Raw genomic sequence first — 22396 nt, 5'->3', positions numbered from 1 at the left:
CACCTCCTGTCTCTGAGAGCCCTTTGCATTCTGGGTCCAGAAAACAGGGGCACCTCATGTCAAGAGGTGACATGACAGACAAGTGGGTGCTGCACCCCCGCAAGGTTAGGTCATGTTTTCACCCAGCTCAGGTCCATGTTAATTGCACTGGGTTGGTGCACTTAAGTGGTTGGGATTATAAAGTAGTATAACCTATAGCGAGTCAGGCTCAGTGAGGCAATCTGATGACATATCGGGGCAGGGCAAACAACCATCAGGCTCAGCCTATTGCATCCATAGAGTCCAGTAGAGGGTGGAGCCTGTGTCAGATAGAACAAAGGTTACAATATTGTAACCCTAATCCTATAAGCACAGGTGGAGCCCTCTACCTATGGACCATGCCGCTCCTATGCCATCCACTGAGGTGGTTTCGGATAGTGAGCAGTAGTGAGATGCTGCTTATATAGTGTGCAAGGCACATGATCCTGATTGGCCGATTACATACATGCACATTTCAGTGGGCAATGGGGGGAAGAGAGTATTACCCATAGAGTCCAGTAGATGGCTCCGCCTGTGCTTATAGAACTAGGGTTACAACAATAACGTAACCTTCAATTTGGCCCTTAAAATCTTCTACATCCTACCACATAATGGAAGTTCAATACAAAATGCTGGAGTATCCCTTCAGAGATACCTTAATTATTTATAATTAAGGTATTATAATTATTTGTGCAGTGATACTTAAAAACATACAATTGTGTCTCTTATGAATGATTAAGTGCACAGTATGAACAGGTGTGCAGACCCCCCCACTCAGATAATGCCTCCTGATAAGGCTACAGATCTATCTGTCAATGTGTAGCAGAACTACAGGGTGCCTGCAAATTTCTGTGTTTAGATAATTACTGTATGTACGAATTAGAGTGTTTCTTTAATCGTTTATCAGTGTTCTGATATGTCCATATTACCACATAACCTCATGTCATTTCACTCTTACCATAAGCTTTGTGCAGGTGTATTTTCTGTCCCCAATATGCACATCTTGAAATGGCATATGAAACCCATCTATTAACATTATTACATTATCACTTATATATCAAATGATCAATATGCTCCAAAATTAAACTTGTGATTGTGATTCTTTTATTGCCTCATAAATCTAATATGGGAAACAAAACTGATTTGCCAATAGTATTCCTATTTTTATTTTTAAAAAGGACTAAATTCTATGCATGATTTGATGTCTCTTTATACTCAGTTGTCATCAATTTTATATTGGCTAATATTGAGGAATTCAAAATATGCTTATCTGTTTAAATCAGCATTCTTAGTTTGATCTAAGAATGCCATTAGATGTTATGTGCCATTTATCCACATACCAAACAAAGTCACATTTAGATTCAAAATCACAATGACTGCACTTTTTAAAATAATGTTGTTGTTGTTTTGTTTTGTTTTTTTTAATTTTCCTCATCAATAGTTATTCATATTAGAAATTTAAAAATCAGTGTTGAGACATGCACACAATTTACACACTTGCTGCTAAATTAATTTCATACAAAATTACAACATTTACACAAATAAATGAATATTTGTTTTTGCATTTCAATACATATTCATTCTCATATTTGTTCAGGTGCAATGGCATCAATGCTTGTTGAACTGTTATTGGTTTTATTTCACATATATGAGAAAGGATCTGTCAATAACATGATTCATGTCCACAGTCTTTTGTTCACATTTTAGTTCCTGTTGTCATATTACAATGATTTACAATGGCAACCGTAATTACGATGAAAAATGACCTCAACTGTTGACCTGTGATTGGTAGACATTTTAGAAATGGTGGTAAAAGTATCAGCATGTACAGCATGCTATAGATAGTATACACATGAATATGAGATACAGAAATGGACAACTTATTCACAAGACATATAATCATCAAACACAGATATGTAGATTTTCCTCAGTGCAGTAACACAGGGCATTTTGGACTTTACTGAGATTCTCTGAGTCTTCAATTATATTGTATTCTGAAATCAGTTTTAGTTTAAGCTGCATTTATATATTCAGTGCAATCCTGGACATGATTCAAATAGCTAATCAAGTTTCGCTCCAATAAAAATTAAAAATTGATTACAACTTGACTGAAGATTAAGATGAAAGATTTCTTTTTAGGAACAGTATTATGTTCTGCTTCAGTTCTGTGGTTTTCAGTCCATATATAATCGGGTCCAAAAAAGGGGGAAATATTAAAATTGACACACCAAAAGTCCTTCTAATGTTTGGAGCCACAGTCTCAAATCGGTGAGAAATAAGTAAAAACATAGTATTGATTTGTAAGATTAAGAAAACTACTAAATGAGTGCCACATGTCTGAATGGCTTTTCTTCGAGCATCAGGCTGATTAGTCATAACACATGTACGCAAGATCTGTGCATATGTGTATATTATTATTGACAGTGGGACGCCTTGTATCAGGACTATAGTTGCTATTCCATAGAAGTTGTTCACCCTGTTGTCCTCACAGGTCAGTTTCATTAATGATGGATTGTTACAATACAAATCCACTATATTTGTCCTGCAAATTTTAAACCGTACATGCAGCATAATCAATGTAAAAATCAGTGATAAATTTATGAACCATATTAAAACAATAATTTTAATTAAATTATTTGGATTCATTATAGTATTATACCTCAAAGGATAACATATAGCAATATATCTGTCATATGCCATGGCACTCAGGATCAGCAAATTTCCTGAACCATAAACATGAATCAAAAAAGCCTGAGTAATACATGCAGGATGGGAAATCAATCTGCTCTGTGTCACAATGCTGAACATGAGATGAGGAAAAAAAGCTGTAGCACCCACCATGTCACTAATGGGCAAGTTGAACAGCAGGATAAACATGGGCTTATGTAGCTTTTTACTCACAGCAATAGTTATTAATACCAACAAGTTGCAAAAGACAATAGTTAGATAGGTAATTGTTCCAAATACAAATGTGGGGTAAATATGTGCAGTAGATATGCCCAATGTTTCCATTGTTAATAACTTAGTGGAAGATGCATTTGTAGGCTTAATTACCATCTTTTATTATGTTGTTGTCGCATCCTCTGTTGAAAAAAACAGTTTCTTCCAAAAGTCTTGCCAGCTGAAGGAGGATCTTTACCTGAAAGAAATGCCCTTATTAACAATCCAATTTAAATTTAAAGGTATGCATTGATTCAAGTGTTGTACCTCTGTCTTTTTTACCTGTTTCAGTATGTTATTTTGTCCTTGCCTGCACTGTGTAAGTAGTATGAAAGTGACTCTGTCTTTTATTGCCATTTACCTCACAGGGAAAGACAACTCATGGGATTAGAAAGTGCAATACATCTCCTGGTGCAGAAAGTTTTTGTGACAACGCTGACGTAGTCGGTGAAACTCAAAACACAAGAAGTTCACAGGCAGGCAGTGACAGCTTTGACTGTCATGCAGGTGCTGGGGCTCATGGCGATGGACCATCAAGGGGGGCTCCTGCACATGCCCCACTACATTGCACTTGGATCCAAAGACCAAAGTGGCTCCCTGGCTCCCTGCACATTCAGCAAGTGTGTGGATGTGGCACTGCAGCTGCTGCACAACCAGGGCATGGGGGTCTTCTTTAACTTAGACAACCTCACTGTCATGGCCAAGTCCAGAGAATGGATGGAGTATCTGGGAGCATGTGATAGTCATGCTCAACTCAGTAAGTCTACGGGCCATTGTGGTGGAATCCAGACGGACAACCTGCAGCAAGCAGTTCTCAGACTGCGGCAGGGAGCAGCAGTGACAGCTTTGACTGTCATGCAGGTGCTGGGACACATGGCGTTGGACCATCTAGGGGAGCTCCTGCACATGCACCACCTACAACACACTTGGATCCCAAGATCTGAGCGCAGGCCGGCAAACCAGCATCATCCTCCATAAGTGCAGGATGACTTGTGTTACTGGGGGTCCCCAAAGTATCTGTCGACGGAGACACCTCTGGGTCGTGTGACTTCCTATGTAGTGGTGTTCACAGATGCGTCCCTGACAGGGTGGGGGGCGGGGGGGGACAGCCTGGGGAGAGTGATAGATGTTGTGTGGCCTTCTGGGGAAAACCGACACATCAACCTCCTCAAATTTCAGGCGGTGCTCTTGGCTCTCCAACACTTCCTGACTCTGGTTCAGGGGAGACATGTGTTGGTGAAAACAGACAACTGCACCACGGTTGCCTACATCAACAGGCAGGGCTCAGTCCGATCAACAACCCTCTTGAAGATGGTGGAGAACCTGTTGTTATGGGCCTAAAACACCTCCTGTCTCTGAGAGCCCTTCGCATTCTGGGTCCAGAAAACAGGGGCACCTCTTGACATGAGGTGGGTTGCTGCACTTAAGTGGTTGGGATTATAAAGTAGTATAACCTATAGCCAGTTGGGCTCAGTGAGGCAATCTGATGACATATCGCGGCAGGGCAAACAACCATCAGGCTCAGCCTATTGCATCCATAGTGTCCAGTAGAGGGCGGAGCCTGTGTCAGATAGAACAAAGGTTACAATATTGTAACCCTAATCCTATAAGCACAGGTGGAGCCCTCTACCTATGGACCATGCCGCTCCTATGCCATCCACTGAGGTGGTTTCGGATAGTGAGCAGCAGTGAGATGCTGCTTATATACTGTGCAAGAAACATGATTCTGATTGGCCGGCTACATACATGCACATTTCAGTGGGCAATGGGGGGAAGAGAGTATTACCCATAGAGTCCAGTAGAGGGCTCCGCCTGTGCTTATAGAACTAGGATTACAACAATAACGTAACCTTCGTTTCGGCCCTTAAAATCCTCTACATCCTACCACATAATGGAAGTTCAATACAAAATGCTGGAGTACCCCTTCAGAGATACCGTAATTCTTTGTGCAGTGATGCTTAAAAGCATACAATCGTGTCTCTTATAAATGATTAAGTGCACAGTATGAACAGGTGTGCAGACCCCCCCCTTTAAACATAGATCAGATAATGCCTCCTGATAAGGCTTCATATCTATCTGCCAATGTGTAGCAGAACCTCAGGGTGCCTGCAAATTATTGTGTTTAGATAATTACTGTATGTACAAATTAGAGTGTTTCTTTAATAGTTTATCAGTATTTTGATCTGTCCATTTTACCACACGACCTCATGTCACTTCACTCTTACCATAAGCTCCGTACAGTTGTATTTCCTGTCCCCAACATGCACATCTTGAAATGGCATATGAAAACCATCTATTAACATTATTACATTATATGGAGTTATTACTATAACAGAGATTCAGGAACAAGACCACGCCCCTCTCTCTCACTAAATTCAATCACCCGTGCCTCACCAATCCAATCATCCGTGCATACCTATATAGGCGTGTTTAACCCCTTTCTCTCCCGTTCATTTCTGTTCTCACGGGTTCGTCTCAGTTCTCACTTGACCTACAACGGGCTTGCATCGCAAAGGCTTACCTCCTGCCCGTGCTCCGCGATCCACGTTCCTCGGCAACATACCATCCACGACTCGATTCGGCAGTACCAACAAGATACCTCCTCCACCACCACATCCACACGGAACCCTTCTCCCCCAGACGCCATGCTTCTGATCAGCTGGAATCCAGATGCTCCACACGCATCAACGCCATAGCCCACTCGGACACGACTCTTTTCCCCACAATTAACATCTTCAAACAGACATTTGCTCACCTCTGGCGAGCTTTCAGGGAGATGGTCGTCCCACTCCTACGAAACATTGATAAAGACAAACTTCGCAACTCTACGAAGACTCTACTTTCTTCAGTCCTCTCGCTGGCAGCTCAAATCCTCCCGCTCTTCCGGGTTCACTGTCAGCGGCCGGGCCGACACACACCGCACACTGATGATGTCACAAAGCCGCCTACTACAGCAGAGCCCAGACTTCTTCAGCCCTGGCTGAAGGCCAGGCTGAACTTCGCATGTAATCCTGACTTAACCTTTCACTCCAATTTTTCCTGTTTATTTCTTAGGCATCCCAACAACAGGTGCTCGTTTAATTATTATTGCTCACTTGGACTCCCCTTTCTGTCATTATGTTTCCACATTAACATTTTTAAGCTCGGAGTATTCAGGCCCTTCTTTTTACGCCTGATGGTTATCCCATGGCTAAATCCTGGTTTATTCATATCTAAGGCAAGTGCTTAAAGGACCACTTTGCCAATTTTCAACCTTGTTTCTACCTATCCGAATTGGGATATAGCATAAAACAAGCAAACAGAACAGTTGTTTTTTTGTTTTTTTTTTAATGTTCCCCGTGTCTCTTCGGCCCCGTATCTCTTCGACACAGCGGCAGGATGGAATCATCGGTGTGCTAAGTGTGGGTGGTGCTGGATAGGGAACCCGCAAGCGAGTTGTTGGCTATAGGCGTGTCTAACCCCTTTCTCTCCCGTCCATTTCAGTTCTCACAGCCCTCCCCCCCAACCCCTTTTTCTTCTCTTTCCCCTCTCAATGGGCATCACGGTGGCAACACTTATTCCTCACAGCAAGAAGGTCCTGGGTTCGAACACCGGCTGTCCCAGGTCCTTTCTGTGTGGAGTTTGCATGTTCCCCATGTTCGCGTGGGTTTCCGCTGGGCACTCCAGTTTCCTCCCACCATCAAAGACATGCTTGTTAGGGTTAATACTTCCGCCTAAGTAATTCTTCTTGTCCTATTTAAGGAACCACAGGGGGGTGACAAAGCAGAAAGCTCATCTAGACATGTCCCCCACCCTGAGAGTCGACCCCCGGGTTCTTTGACGCTCTGTGATTCCACTTGGTCCTCAGTCATCCCCATGCCATCGACCCCCTCCATCCCTCTCCTCGACCCCATCATCCCACATCCCTGTACACAACCCGGACCAACCTTCGGCTCCCATTCATCCCCCAGCAATCAACCCCTTCGTCCCTCACCTTGACTCCCATCCAGCCCACCATACACTTTCCCCAACCCAAATAAAACTACTTTTATACTGTTCAAATGGCGTGGCCTTTGTTCGTGAACACTTATATAACAAATGATCAATATGCTCCAAAATTAAACTTGTGATTGCAGTTCTTTTATTGCCTCATAAATCTAATATGGGAAACACTATTGATTTGCCAATAGTATTCCTATTTATATTTGTAAAAAGGACTAAAGTGTATGAATAAGGAAAATAAGGATATTCACCGGAGAGACAAGGCTTCCCATTATGGATGACTTGATGTGTCTTCCTTGTGTTCATATTTGTTCAAGTGCAATGGCATTCGTGCCTGTGGAACTATTATTGTTTTTCTTTCACATATATGACATTATTTTCATCATATAATATAAATATTACAGCAGTTTTGAAAGGATCTGTCGATAGCATGATTCATTTCCACAGTCTTTTGTTCACTCTTTAGGTCCTGTTGTCATATTACAATGACTAGTGGATGATTTGATGTTTCTTTATATTCAGTTGTCATTTATTTTATATTGGCTAATATTGAGGAATTTAAAATATGTTTATCTGTTTAAATCAGCATTCTTAGTTTTTTTACACCGTTTAACCACATACCAAAAAAAGTCAGGGTTTAATTTCCTCATCATGGTTATTCATATTAGAAATTTAAAAATCAGTGTTGAGACATGCACACAATTTACACACTTGCTGCTAAATAATTTCATACAAAATTACAACATTTACACAAATAAATGAATATTTCTTTTTGCATTTCAATACATATTCATGCTCATATTTGTTCAGGTGCAATGGCATCAATGCTTGTGGAACTGTTATTGGTTTTATTTCACATATATGAGAAAGGATCTGTCAATAACATGATTCATGTCCACAGTCTTTTGTTCACATTTTAGTTCCTGTTGTCATATTACAATGATTTACAATGGCAACCTTAATTACGATGAAAAATGACCTCAACTGTTGACCTGTGATCGGTAGACATTTTAGAAATGGTGGTAAAAGTATCAGCATGTACAGCATGCTATAGATAGTATACACATGAAAATGAGATACAGAAAAGCACAACTTATTCACAAGACATATAATCATCAAACACAGATATGTAGATTTTCCTCAGTGCAGTAACACGGGGCATTTTGGAGTTTATTGAGACTCTCTGAGTCTTCAGTTATACTGCATTCTGAAAACAGTTTTAGTTTAAACTGCATTTATATATTCAGTGTAATCCTGGACATGATTCACATGTCTATTCAAGTTTTGCACCAACAAATTTAAAATGGGTTACAACTTGATTGAACAAAAATTTCTTTTTAGGAACAGTATTATGTTCTGCTTCAATTCTGTGATTTTCAGTCCGTATATAATTGGGTCCAAAAAAGGGGGAAATACTATAACTGACACACCAAGAGTCCTTCTAATGTTTGGAGACACATTCGCAATTCGGTGAGCAATAAGTGTAAACGTAGTATTGATTTGTAAGATTAAGAAAACTACTAAATGAGTGCCACATGTCTGAATGGCTTTTCTTCGAGCATCAGGCTGATTAGTCATAACACATGTATGGAAGATCTGTGCATATGTGTATGTTATTATTGAAAGTGGGACACCTTGTAGCAAGACTATAATAGCTATTCCATAGTAGTTGTTCACCCTGGTGTCCTCACAGGTCAGTTTCAATAATGATGGATTGTTGCAATACAAATCCACTATATTTGTTCTGCAAATTTTAAACCGTGCATTCAGCATAATCAATGTAAAAATCAGTGATAAATTTATGAACCATATTAAAAAAATAATTCTAATTAAATTATTTGGATTCATTATAGTATTATACCTCAAAGGATAACATATAGCAATATATCTGTCATATGCCATGGCACTCAGGATCAGCAAGTTTCCTGTACCATAAACATGAATCAGAAAAGCCTGAGTAATACATGCAGGATGGGAAATCAATCTGCTCTGTGTCACAATGCTGAACATGAGATGAGGAAAAAAAGCTGTAGCACCCACCATGTCACTAATGGGCAAGTTGAACAGCAGGATAAACATGGGCTTATGTAGCTTTTTACTCACAGCAATAGTTATTAATACCAACAGGTTGCAAAAGACAATAGTTAGATAGGTAATTGTTCCAAATACAAATGTTGGGTAAATATGTGCAGCAGATATGTCTAATGTTTCCAGTGTTAATAACTTACTGGAAGATGCATTTGTAGGCATAATTACCATCTTTTATTATGTTGTTGTTGCTTCATCTGTTGAAAAAAAACAGTTTCTTCAAAAGTCTTGCCAGCTGAAGGAGGACCTTTACCTGAAAGAAATGCCCTTATTAACAAGCCATTTTAGATTAAAAGCTATGCATTGATACGAGTTTACCTGTTTTTTGGGTTGTTTTTTTTTACCTGTAACAGTATGTTATTCTGTCCTGGCTGCACTGTGTAAGTAGTATGAAAGTGACTCTGTCTTTTATTGGCATTTACCGCACGGGGAAAGACAACTCATGGGATTAGAAAGTGCAATATATCTCCTGGTGCAGAAAGTTTTTGTGACAACACTGACATAGTGGGTGAAACTCAATTATCTGGCTGCAGAATATCACATAACATAATGAAAATTTCAATAGGTTACTTATCTCAGCATCATCATTTATTTACTGATGATTTTAACTACCTGTCCCCTGGTTTTATATATGTGTAAAATATACAGACAGGTGACAAATTAAAGGAAACACTGGTACAGGCCTGAATGCTTGACCCTTACAGTGAGGGGATCTGGTGCCTCTATTATGCTTTGGGGGGGGCATTTTGCTGGCATGGTTTGGGTCCACTTATCCCATTGGAGGGAAGGGTCACTGCAAATCAATACAAAGTTGTTCTGAGTTATTACTTTTATCCTATGATGAAACATTTCAACATTTCATTATCTGGTTGCAGAATATTAACATAATGAAAATTTCAAATAGGTTATTTATCCCAGCATCATCATTTATTAGACGATGACTTTAACTACCTGTCCCCTGGCTTTATATATGCGTAAAATAGACATAATTGTGATATATATTTTGAGTCTGTATATATCTGTATCTGTTCCATGAGAAAACACTTTCCATGTGAATTGGCTACAACCTCTCTCTCTCTCCAGTTCGCCACCCCTGTCTCACCATTCAACGGGTGCCAGAGACAGGAGACTGTCCTGTCCTCACACCAAGCCCCCAGAACAGCACTGGGCCTTTGTGTTTTTGTGTTCTTTGGGGTTACCTGGTTTGCACTTCTGTTTAGTCCTTCTGGTCATATGGTTTTTCTTGTTATATTTGGGTGGTGGGTTTGGACCTTTGGCCTTTTGTTGTGTAGCATGGCGTGTTGTGTACTTGGGTTTAGGTTCATGGTGGTTCTTGGACGGGTTGGTGTGGGTTGTATTTAGACTATTGTGTTTTCTGGGTTTTGGTTTTGTTACTGTGTTTCCCTTGTGTGTGTTCATGTGCTCCTCCTTGCACCTGACCTGCATTTGTCCTCGTTAGCCCTGCCCTGCTCTGTGTCTTCCCCAGTCTGCTGTCACCCTCACACCTGCCCTATATCAGTCTCGTCAGTACTGCCCTGCTCTGTGTCTTCCCAGCCTATCAGCTACCAGTCTGCCCTTGTGTCTTGTCACCTGTTCCTCATTGTCTGATTAGTTTAGTTTGTTTTTTAGTTCTGGTTTTCTGTTCAATCTTGGTTGGATCATTTGTTTTGTTTGTTCTGTTCGGTGTTCTGTTTCACCCTGTGCTGTCCTGACCTTCGCATTATTAAGAAAGAAAGAAAGAATTAAAAGAAGATTTCTGTCTGCATTCTGGTCTCTGCATTTGGGTCCATTCCTGCTAAACCCCATGACACCCTCCTGTTGTGGCCAGAGTAGTGTTGTGTGGCTTGCTCCAAGCCACTATGTTTATATGCCCATTTACAAAGCCAGGGCTGTGTATGGAGACCAGATTTTTTTCAGCGCACACACAGCACGGACAGCCAGCGGACTGGTACAAGATATTTGCTGAATTTGACAAAAAGTATATTGGCTTAGAATCACTGACTTTACCTTTAAAATGAAAAGGAGGGCTGAGGTTTTTGATGCACTCTTGTTGGTTTTGTAGCCATTTTTGTAGCCACTGTTCGAAATAGGGCTGCAACTAACAAGCATTTTCATTATCAAATAATCTGCCAATTATTTCCTCAGTTAATTGATTGATCGTTTTTTCAATAGAATGTCAGAAGACAAAGAAACATGCACATTTTAACTTCTTAGAGGCAATAGTGATGTCTTCAAATGTTTTGTTCTGTCCAGTTAAAAGTCAAAAATACAAATATTCAGTTTACTGTCATGAATGGTAAACAAAACCTTCAAATCAACAAATTTGATAAGCTGAAACCAGCGATTATTTGGCATTTTTGCTTTAAAAAAATGACTAAAACAATTGGTCGATTATCAAAATACTTGCCAAGTAATTTTCTATTGCTCAACTAATCAATTAATTGACGTATTATTGAATCATCAAAGTTAGTTCAAAATAAATCTAGGTGCATGGTGAACCAACTTAGTGTTTCACACAAAAACATAAAAGCGATTTTTGGTGCCCCACAGTGGTAGAATCAGAGAAGACACAGTTGCAGACACTGATGCTTGCTGATGCCCTCACACCCATGATGATGTCATCAGGGTTATTTTGGCTTGGGACTGAGTCTGAATGCTTAAAGTAATAATTTTGAAGATTTTCAACTAAATAAATGTCTGTTAAGTCAATATCTATTGCCAAATGAGGTAACACAATGGTGATTGAGCCTATGGCCCACTAGTAAAAGCCATTGCATTTACAGTGTTATGAGTATTACGAACTGGGTGTCGGTGGCGACATTTCTTGGGAAAAAGTGATACATTTTCACATGTTTTCAGCAGCTGTTGGTCCGCCAGAGATACTATGCAGAGCTAACACAATAGACTCGCTTCTCAACTCACTTGTGTGTGAAGCGGCGTACTGTTTTTTCTGGTCTCTGCTGACATTGTGAGTAAACAGTTACTGACATCACACAGACGACACTGTTTGGATCTCTAGGAAGTGAGGTCCAAAAACACACCTGCAATTACCGCTTATCACCATAGGTGCCGCCAAAGAGAATGAAATGGAGATCTTCGAGATTGTTACTTTAATGTTATGATGCTTAACATAAAGCATGTATTACTAATTTTAGGTTAGGGTTAGGGTTTGACAGAAGTGGGCACAGCCAGGCAGAGTGTAATAAAAGATGCTTTTGAGTTGCATGATGGAAATCCAATTTTAAACAGATTGACCCATATTAGGGTCTAAGAATCTGACCATTCTTTTTTTAAATAAATAAATAAATAAATACACACATAAATTTAACATTTATATATTTAATGTTTTGTAATTTTTGATTTATTAAGATTTATCATTAATTACAACTAAGCATTTATTATATAATTATATCTTTATTAAAGGGGACGTCTTGTACCATTCCTTATTTTCAGTCATATATATAATGTTACAATGTTGGATGTTCATGTTGAACATGGCCAACATGTTTTCTTGACAATAAAAGTCTTGTGTTATTAAGTCATCTAAAAGCGGCAGCTTAACACGACTCTGATACATGCTTCCAGAAAGCTGACCAATGAGAACAGAGTGGGCTCATCGGGAGGGGGGCCTTAAAGAGACAGGAGAGACACAGAGACTGAACTGAGGGGCTGCATAAAGGACCAATATAAGATAAATAAGGAGTTCTATCTCACACAGGCTCCATCATCTACTCTACAGGTAATACTGAATGTAGTCAGCCAATCCAAACGTGCCTACCGATTCGTTATGTTTCACACAGTATAAAAGGCAGTGTCTCGCTGCTGCTCTCATCTTTCGCATTTCAGCAATGGCAAATTGTACTCACTGATCTTAGTCCTCCATGGATGGAGTCGCCACTCCAAGCTGGTCCCTGCCCGTTGTGTACCAGTCTCATCGCAGCCTCCGATGGGCATCTCTTCTGCCTTGGACAGTACCAAACAGAGAGCGGCATGATGCAACCCTCATCCTGTGTGCACTACTGAGGACTTTCAACGACTCAAAGTTGGCAATGGTGGGATCGTTTTCGGTTGTGTGACATCTCACTCTGCTGTGATGAGAACAACCAAGAGCTCGAGATAGATCTCCATGTCGAGGATGAGTCACCCGCTTCGTCCGGTCCTCCGCCACTGCTGCCACCAGACACCTCAACTGTGACTGTCCCAGCGACTTCGCCGATGGATGATGCCAGCCTCTCATATGTGTCTGCAACTTCGCTGACCTTCTGAAATCCAATGCAGACAATGCATGTAGGGTTCTCCCTGCCCCTGCCTATCCCACCCAAACTGGTCAGCCAGCTACGTGAAGGCTTTTATGTCCCGGCTTATCCAGCTCAACCTGCCTTTGTTTTGCCTCCTCTCTCAGAGACAGGCTGTCCGTTGTGTGTCCCTACAACGCGCTTGGATCCCAAGATCCAAACGCAGCCTGGCGATCCATCGTTCCTCCCCCATAAGTGCAGGAAGACCTGCATTATTTGGGGTCCCTACAGCATCTGTCAATGGGGACACTGCTGGGTCGAGTGACCTCCTATGTAGTGGTGTTCAGAGATGCGACCCTGACGGGGTGAGGGAGCACAAGCCAGAGGGGAATGATAGGTGGTGTATGGCCTTCAGGGGAAAACCGACACATCAACCTCCTCAAACGTCAGGTGGTTCTCTTGGTTTTCCAATACTTCTTGACTGATTCAGGGGAGACGTGTTGGTGAGAACAGACAACCGCACCACGGTTGCCTACATCAACAGGCAGGGCAGAGTCCAATCCGCAGCCCTGTTGAAGATGGCTGAGGACCTGTTGTTGTGGTCCACAGAACACCTCCTATCTCCATGAGCACTTCACATTCCGGGTCCAGAAAACAGGGGCGCTGACCTCATGTGAAGAGGCTGCCTTCTGGCAGATGAGTGGGTGCTGCACCCTGAGGTGGTGCAGCAGATTTGAAACCAGTTTGGGAGAGCGGAAGTGGACCTGTTCGCCAGTTGAGACAACACCTACTGCCCACTCTGACTCTCCCTGACTCCCCAAGATGACCCACCCCTGGGGGTGGACGCATTTGCACACAGCCATGGCCAAGGAGTCAGCTTTACGCCTTTCCCCCTCTTCGTCTCATTCCCCTTCTGCTGGAGAGAGTGAGGTCAAGAGCTATTCAGCTAGAGGCATTTTGTCCTCCACTCCATGTGGATGTCAGGGAGGCAAAAGTGCATCTATTGTGCCCAGTATGTGCATTGGCATTTTATGTTGAACACATGGCCCGCTTTCAGCGCACTGAACAGTGGTTTGTATGCTATGGAGAGGGAGTAGCCGGTAAAGCCCCAAGAAGTGCCTAGCTAGTTGGCTTTGTGAGTGCATCTCCCAAGCCTACAGGCAGGCAGTAAGCATCCCTCCACCACGGTTCTAGCGCATTCCACACGTGGTGTAGCAGAGTCGATGGCCTTATTCAATGGGGCAAGTGTCGAGGACACATGCACAGCAGCGTCTTGGTCTACACCCTGTCTGTTCATAAGGTTCTATCTCTTAGACATGACAGGCTCCTTTTCAAGGTCCGTGCTTGCAGGGGTGTCTTAGGACTTGAAAGGGTTGGTGTGAGTGTCAGCTGTGGTACACCTGAACCCGCCCTTGGCAATATATGCCTGCATTCTCCCATGATCCAAAAAGACTTGGGGAATGAGGTGTGCAGGGTGTTTGTTGTATGATTTTTGACACCTGTGTGGTTAGGCCATGGTTACATTCAGTTCATGTTCATGTTAACTTTCAAGCAACTTGGATTATAAAGTAGTAGGTGGGCCACGGCAACTAACCTATAGCCGGTTGGGCTCAGTAAGGCAGTCTGATAACATGTTGCAGCAGGGTAAATATTCATCGGCAGAGTCTGTGTGAGATAGAACAAAGGATACAATATTGTAACCGTAGTTCTATAAGCACAGGCAGAGCCCTAGATCTATGCACCCTGCCACTACACCATCCGCTGAAGTGTTTTTTGGATGAGAGCAGCAGCGAGATGTTGCCTTTTATACTGTATAAGACACACATAATCAGTAGGCATGTCCTGATTGGCTGGCTACCTACATACACATTTCAGGGGGGTAACTGCGTGCATGTGAGTTAAGGAGAGTGTGTTATTGTGTTATTGTTTTTCTTTCACATATATGACATTATTTTCATCATATAATATAAATATAACAGCAGTTTTGAAAGGATCTGTCAATAGCATGTCTTTTGTTCACTCTTTAGGTCCTGTTGTCATATTACAATGACTAGTGGATGATTTGATGTTTCTTTATATTTTGTTGCCATTCATTTTACGTTGGCTTATACTTGAGGAATTTAAAATATGCTTATCTGTTTAAATCAGCAATCTTAGTTTGATTTTACACCATTTAGCCACATACCCAACACAGTCACATTTAGCATCAAAATATACTTTTATTGCCCTGTCAGGGAAATCACAATGATTTATATTTAGAATAATGTTTTTTATTTTTAATTTCTTCCTCAATAGTTCATCATAGTCCACATATTAGAAATGTAAAATCAGTGTTGAGACATGCGCACAATTAACACACTTTCTACTAAATTAATTTCATTCAAAATTATAATATTTGCACAAATAAACAAATACTTCTTTTTTGCATTTGAATACATGGGCAAGTTGAACAGCAGGATAAACATGGGCTTATGTAGCTTTTCACCCACAGCAATAATTATTAACACCAACAAGTTGCAAAACATAATAAACAGATATATTAAAGTCCCAGACAAAAATGCTGGGTAAATATTTGCATTAGATAAACACAGTGTTTCCAATGTTAGTAAATCTGCAGAAGATGTATTTGTGTCCATAATTATGCAAAACTGTACACAACAATGTTGCTACTGTTGCTTCTCTTGTTGAAAAAAGCCAACTTACTACTACTTCAACTGAAAAAACAAATACGAACCAGAAACACCTTATAAACATTATCCCATTTAACAAGCATGGATTAATTCAGCTGTACCATTAGTAGCTTACTTCTTACAGTACATTATGTAAACCTGTTCTCATCTACAGTAGAATCATGGTATAAGATGGCATGTAAAAGACTGTCTTTTATTGGTATCAAAGCTCCTGATGTTACCCAAAGGTAAAGTACATCTGGTGTTGTAATGACAAAGCCCTCCAGAATCAGAATCAGAATCAGAATCAGATTTATTAGTTTATTAGATTTATTAATTAGCAAGTACAAGGAACTCAATGTGGTCTAGATGTCAACAGAAAAAAGCAATACACATGAACATTAAACAATAAACACAAACATAACAGTGCAGGAGTGGGGGTGAACTATGTGCTTGCATATTGACATGATAAAAACTGTGTGTGCAAAAAAGCAGAATATAAATAGAAGTATAAAGACTATATGTATGCATGCTGACAGGATAAAATTCTATGTGTGTCCTTGCAAAAAAGCAGAATATAAATAGAAATATGAATACTAATGTAGATATAAATATAAATTTGAGTGTAAATAAACTGTGTGTGTATTAACAGAATATATACTGCATGTACAGTTAACAATTAAAATATTAAATCTATATATATCTACACAGTGCAGGACAGACAAAGACAGAATATACACAATATGAATTTGAATGAGATATGGAGGTGAAGTCTTGCTATGTTTACAGTCTTTTACTATCCATGTTAAAGATGGCCATTGCCTGGGGAAGAAAGCTGCGGAGTTGGCCGGTGTTCTTGATTCTGGGGGCTCTTGATGTTATTTTCCTCTGAGAGGGGAGTTTTTGGAAGAGGGGCTGGCAGGGGTGAGAGGGGTCAGACATGATCTTATCCACTCTCTTTCTGAACCGGGAGTTGTAAACTGAGTAATCACTGAGCAACGTAGATGAATCGTTGGGATTGTTCAGGCTGACAGCATATTCTGACCTGCTCAAAGTCACTGTTCCTTTGTGAGCAGCTAAACCGAGACAGGATGCTTAATTGAGACAAAGTAATGCATCTGAGATGCATCCAATCTGGCTTCTTCTAATTATACGATCTTTTGTCATAATTATGAGATCTTTTGTCATAATTATAAGCTACAGAAGTCATAATTACAAATAAGGCCTCCATTTTTTTTCTTTGGTGAATGCAATATGCTTCCATATTAGATAGATAGCTTACTTGCTTACTAGTTACTCTTTTAGCTACCTGCCAACTCTGCAAAACAAATATACATGTTATAGCTCTTTAGTTGTTGTCAAAATAAATACATGCCACTCCTAAAAAAAAGCAAAATGTGACAGAAGGAAGGTATAGGTGTTTATTTTGAACTAATAATGCAAAGTTGCACTCTTATGAGTTGAATAGTAGACCAACACCATCTCATGAAAAAAGTATGAAATTCATCCAGTGTGGACCATAAACTGAATTAGTATAATCATAACGGCCATATATTTTATTTTCATTATAATCACTAGTCTAACCTGTCAATCAAATCTGATTTCATACTGTAAGAGCTAGTGAGAAAAGACTTTGATAGCCATTCCAGAAACATTTCTTTCAAATCATTCTTGTATTTTGCTAAGACGACCTCTGATTTTGAGCATGAAAATATCAGTTTTACTGGCAGGGAGTGTTTAAGCTCCAGTGTAGTAAAGGACAAATGGTCAATGCCAGTTTTATTGATTTTACTTGTATTTATTGAACATTGAGTTACAAACTAATTTCACATACAACACAAACACGACTCAGATGGGATCATAACTGAGTTTAATCCATCATTTCCCAGCATTGTCTATGTATTATCTATTATAAACAAATATTACTAATGCTGCTGAATATTACATGGATGTGGCTTGTATTTAAGGCACTAACTGTGAATTCCCCAGTAAAAACTCAGAAGCTACTTAACAGTTTTGTGGGGTGATGCTTTACTTTACTTCAGGGGGACACAAAAATAGTAACTAGAGTTTAAATAATTAGTAATAAAGTGAGTATTTACTAGTTTTGTGCCGCTCAGTGTCTGACTTGGAGTTAATCAGGAACATTTCAGGAAGAATGTGGTCAGTATGCCAATTCACAGATATCTATGAACTAACCATTACGTAATGATTTAGGAATATGGTATCTTTAAGTCTTTTCCATAGTAGCTAATCAATATCTACTATAAAGTCCTGGATTCAGAGTTATTCAGTTGTGATAAGAGGTAGTCTGGTCTGAGCAGAAACGCAAGCACAAACCAGGATGCCCCAAAACAGCCCCTTTACTCTTTTATTTACTTCGCTTCTTAATATGTATGAAAAAATAGTTATTGACACGAGTTTTCATCTGACTGAGTTTAATATATTATATTATAAAAGTGATTTTTTTCAGAATAGTTGAATTTTATTAACAAACAACAAGGCAAACATAAGCACTCTCTTTTTTAAAAAAAGATTAAACACAACATTAAAATATACCATCAAATGAGAGGAGGACAAGGCCAAGTAAAGCTTAGAGGCAGCTTTACTAAGACTTATAAATGGAAAGGTTATTTAAATGACTACATATAAGACTATGTGCAGTATCAGACCAATATCTCAATTTAGAATTACAAGCTATTGCACTTAAACAACACAAAGCACTGTACACACCAACAGAAACACAAAAGAAGAGATCATAATGAAAGGTTTTTCCAAGTTGTAACAAGCAAAAATAGTCAACTAAAACACATATATATTTCAACCAGTTCCACCGAACATTATCAATTGTCAGACTAGAACTCTTAAAACTTGACTTGGTGTCACTGACTGGGCTAAAGATGTTCCCACCTTATACTGTGCAAAACATTTTTTTTGTAAGTTGGATTGAAGAAGAATTACATTTACAAAATGTTCAACCAGTACAGCTCAAATTCACAATAAAATGTCCTGTCCTACATTAGAAAACTGCATTTTCATACAGAATTTAGAGTTTTCACAAAGAGCAAAAATTAGATTTTAGTACACTTTGAAGATCATGCAGATTGTTATGGTTCCATGTATAGCTGATATTGTTTCCACAATATTGTTTACACTACCAAAATGTTCCTGAGATAACACAGTGTTACGATCATGATTGGAGCTCAAAAAGACAAACTTCAATGCCATGAACCACCTTGTGCAAAGATTTAAATGGTTGCTCTATTTTTCAAGACTTTAAGGAAAGTGCTTCGTATTTCATGAGTATACAGCCCATATACAATTGGATTCAGAAGTGGGGGTACAAGAAATATTAGCATGCCCATTATCTTTTGCAGGTCAGTTGAAACATTTTTGAACCTGTGAGATAAAATTGTGAAAGTTCCCGCAACCTCAAATATGATCAATATAACCAGCTGTGCAACACACGTGTTGATAGCTTTTGTCTTTGCATCAGACCTCCTTGTGACCACACATGTGATCAGAATCTTAACATAAGAGAATGCCTGAACAGACACACTTACAGCTTGCATGACAGCTGTGTTAAATAATCCTATGATATTATTAACAGTTGTGTTCCCACATGTGAGTTTCAGAAGAGATGGGTTATCACAGAAGACATTCATAATAACAGATTTGCACCTGGGAAGCCTTGTCTGCAAAGAGAACAGTGATACAATCAAGACAAAGTCAAGACCCCAAACTAGACAGATAATACAAGTAACACCTCTGGGTGTCATAATGGAGCTGTAGCGTAATGGCATACAGATGGCAACATAACGATCAAAAGACATTGCTGCCAGGATAAACAGAATACCACCACCATACATATGGAGTAAGAATGCTTGTAAAACACAGAGAGGATAGTAAACCTTATTAGTTTCGGTTACAATGTCTGAAAGCACTTTTGGTAGCATTGCAGTTATGCCTATCAGATCATTCAGAGGAAGATTAAACAGGATGAAATACATGGGTTTATGAAGGTTCCTCTTTAGAATGATCAACGTCAGTAAGGTCAGGTTGCAAAAAATGCCAAAACAATAAATTGCAATACCAAAAAAGAATACAGGATACTTTCCTCCAGGTGGAATAACAAATGGGTCCAGGGTTAATTCAAAGCTGAACCCAAAAGATTTGTTTTCCATTTTCAGCTTGATTAGTAAGGAGAAAAACAGTCATGGAATTTCATCACCGGAAACTGACTCAATGTCTAAAGCAGTCACAAAAGAACAAGCCACTTGCAGTACAAGCAGTGCTGGACGAAGTGTTGAGGACTGCCCTGCCCGCCTAGCTTTATATAATGGCATCATAACGATAACCATAACCTGTTTACGTCACCGTTTGCCTCTGGGATTGTTAGCTGCTTTGCAAAGATGAATAATGTCAGGGTTACTTACAGAATTGCATTAAGTATTGGGGTCTTGTAACTAACAACAACAACTAAAGTAAAAAGTAAGATTTTCTTTATTTGAATTCGATTTTCGATTAGTTCCCGCGAAATAATTTGTACACACAAATTACTTAGGTTACAATTCTTTATGACCTAAATAATTAATTAAGAAGGTCCTCAGATCATTTAATTAAAATGAAAATCATTAAATTATGGTAGTTCACAAGTGACAGCACCATAAAGAATAAGCTAAAGAGGTAAGAAACACATAGAGGAACTGTTTGAAATTAAGTAGATAAAACAGAATATGAGTAATGGACAATCAACATTAAACCCTTACCCTAACCTACATTTATACTGTGATGGCCTGGTAAGTAGTATTCTATTTTACTGGAAATGTAAAGCTTCAACCAATTAGAGTTATGCATTGACCATACAACTGCCATATTGCACACTCTTATAAATAATGGTTTGCACACCCAAATCAGTTTGATTGTTCCTTTTATGGCATTTTTTCCCTTTTAGTCAAATTTGGTTGCACACACCCCAGTCCCCCTTTTTGTTTTTGGTTGAGCGCAATGTTGTTTACCTCTACTTGGATGTATAAATATATAAATAACGGTATAGGGAATTGGCTGAAATGGAAACAAGATTCTGCTGCAAGACATTCTGCTGTTGGTAGACAAGGTACAAAGATGCTTAGATTGTAAAAAAAGTTAATGCCAGATTTATTCTTGTTGTTTGTTTGTATCCCCGATAAATAAAAATAGAAAAAGTGGTGTAACAACCAATTTAATGTTCAAATGCAAATACATAGGCTTATACTACTCTCTTCTCAATACTGCTTCAGTAACATATTATTCATCATGACCAATAATATATTGTACAATCATACCGAAATCATACCGACCGCTCTTAGGTTTAAGAACATTTTTAAGAAAAAAAAAAAGGTTTGATAAATAGTTTTTATTCTTAAATTTGTGAATAGGAGTATAAGTGAAGGATTTTGATAAATACGTGCTCAGACATTCAGTTATGAATCTGTGATGGAAGGATATTTTCATATGTTAGTAATGTCAGGTTTTATTGTGCACTGTGTAAAGAAATAATACCAAATATCAACATTGTTTCTTATGATTAATGAAGTATTTTCAAAGTATTATGTCTTTTGTGTGAGATCACAGTTGGGGTATAATGTGTTTGATCACAGGCCCCTAGGTAGGACCATTTAAGTTTTTTGCTATTACTAAGTTTACTGAAGGTATCAGGGCTCCTGCACTGTGGGACAATCTATTCCTCGAAACTGGGCTATCGATATCATCTTTGTAATACCACATTTCAGGGCTTTATGTATATTGTTTTTATATTTTCTTTCTTTTTACTGTAACTGTAATTAGTGTTTTATCTACCATATGTCTTTCTCAGAGTTTGAATGTTATAAATGTAATTGAGTTGGATTAAATGTGGTAGTAGTGCTACATAGTGCTACAATACTTTTGCTCTGCTGGGAAGGCCTGACTGGAGCTAGCCTACTCTTCTTTAGTTTTCCATTACCATAAAAAGGCTGAATTTTGAAGGCTGAAATGATCTTTTCCAATAACTCTTCAGTTAAAGCGCTACTGCAACAGTATTATGTAACTGGATACATAACAAGTTGTCAGAATTACATCAGCAAGATGTCTCATTACTTTGTCAAAACACATTTATTAATGAGCCCCCTTGAGATGTGAGTAAATGATGTGTTATTAACTGTCTCACATTGTAATTAATCCCTGGACAATGATGAGATTGTTATTTGCTAATGAAGGATGTTGTTTAATAATACCCGTGGGAAGCTGTAACATGTGAGGTTGCATATGACATAACTTGTTGACACTGATTTCTTAACTTTAAACACTAAATGTTTTTTTTTTTTTTTAAATTTAACAGATTAAGATCACAGTTTTAAGTTTATGAACCACAGAATAGACTGCTGAATTATTTTGATTTTTTTCCATTCATCCGCAGTGAATTTAGCAATAAATCAACAGTTTTAA

At 39.1% G+C, this 22396-nt stretch overlaps 3 protein-coding genes across 3 annotated transcripts; all 3 read right to left on the bottom strand.

Moving 5' to 3' along the window:
- Window positions 1-2133: 2133 nt before the first annotated feature.
- Window positions 2134-3075, bottom strand: LOC121898993 (olfactory receptor 52B2-like). Its single transcript, XM_042414539.1, has one exon. The coding sequence runs from the start codon at window positions 3073-3075 to the stop codon at window positions 2134-2136; it is 942 nt and encodes a 313-aa protein (XP_042270473.1).
- A 5172-nt stretch (window positions 3076-8247) lies between these two features.
- LOC121898992 (olfactory receptor 52B2-like) lies at window positions 8248-9189 on the bottom strand. The gene has a single exon (XM_042414538.1). The coding sequence runs from the start codon at window positions 9187-9189 to the stop codon at window positions 8248-8250; it is 942 nt and encodes a 313-aa protein (XP_042270472.1).
- Window positions 9190-19179: 9990 nt separating this feature from the next.
- On the bottom strand, window positions 19180-20115 carry LOC121898989 (olfactory receptor 52B2-like). Its single transcript, XM_042414532.1, has one exon. The coding sequence runs from the start codon at window positions 20113-20115 to the stop codon at window positions 19180-19182; it is 936 nt and encodes a 311-aa protein (XP_042270466.1).
- Window positions 20116-22396: the final 2281 nt, after the last annotated feature.

This window comes from Thunnus maccoyii, chromosome 6, assembly GCF_910596095.1.
Source record: "Thunnus maccoyii chromosome 6, fThuMac1.1, whole genome shotgun sequence".
Taxonomy (NCBI): Eukaryota; Metazoa; Chordata; class Actinopteri; order Scombriformes; family Scombridae; genus Thunnus; species Thunnus maccoyii.
The sequence above is the reverse complement of the archived record's forward strand: the minus strand, read 5'-3'. Positions and strand labels throughout refer to the sequence as shown.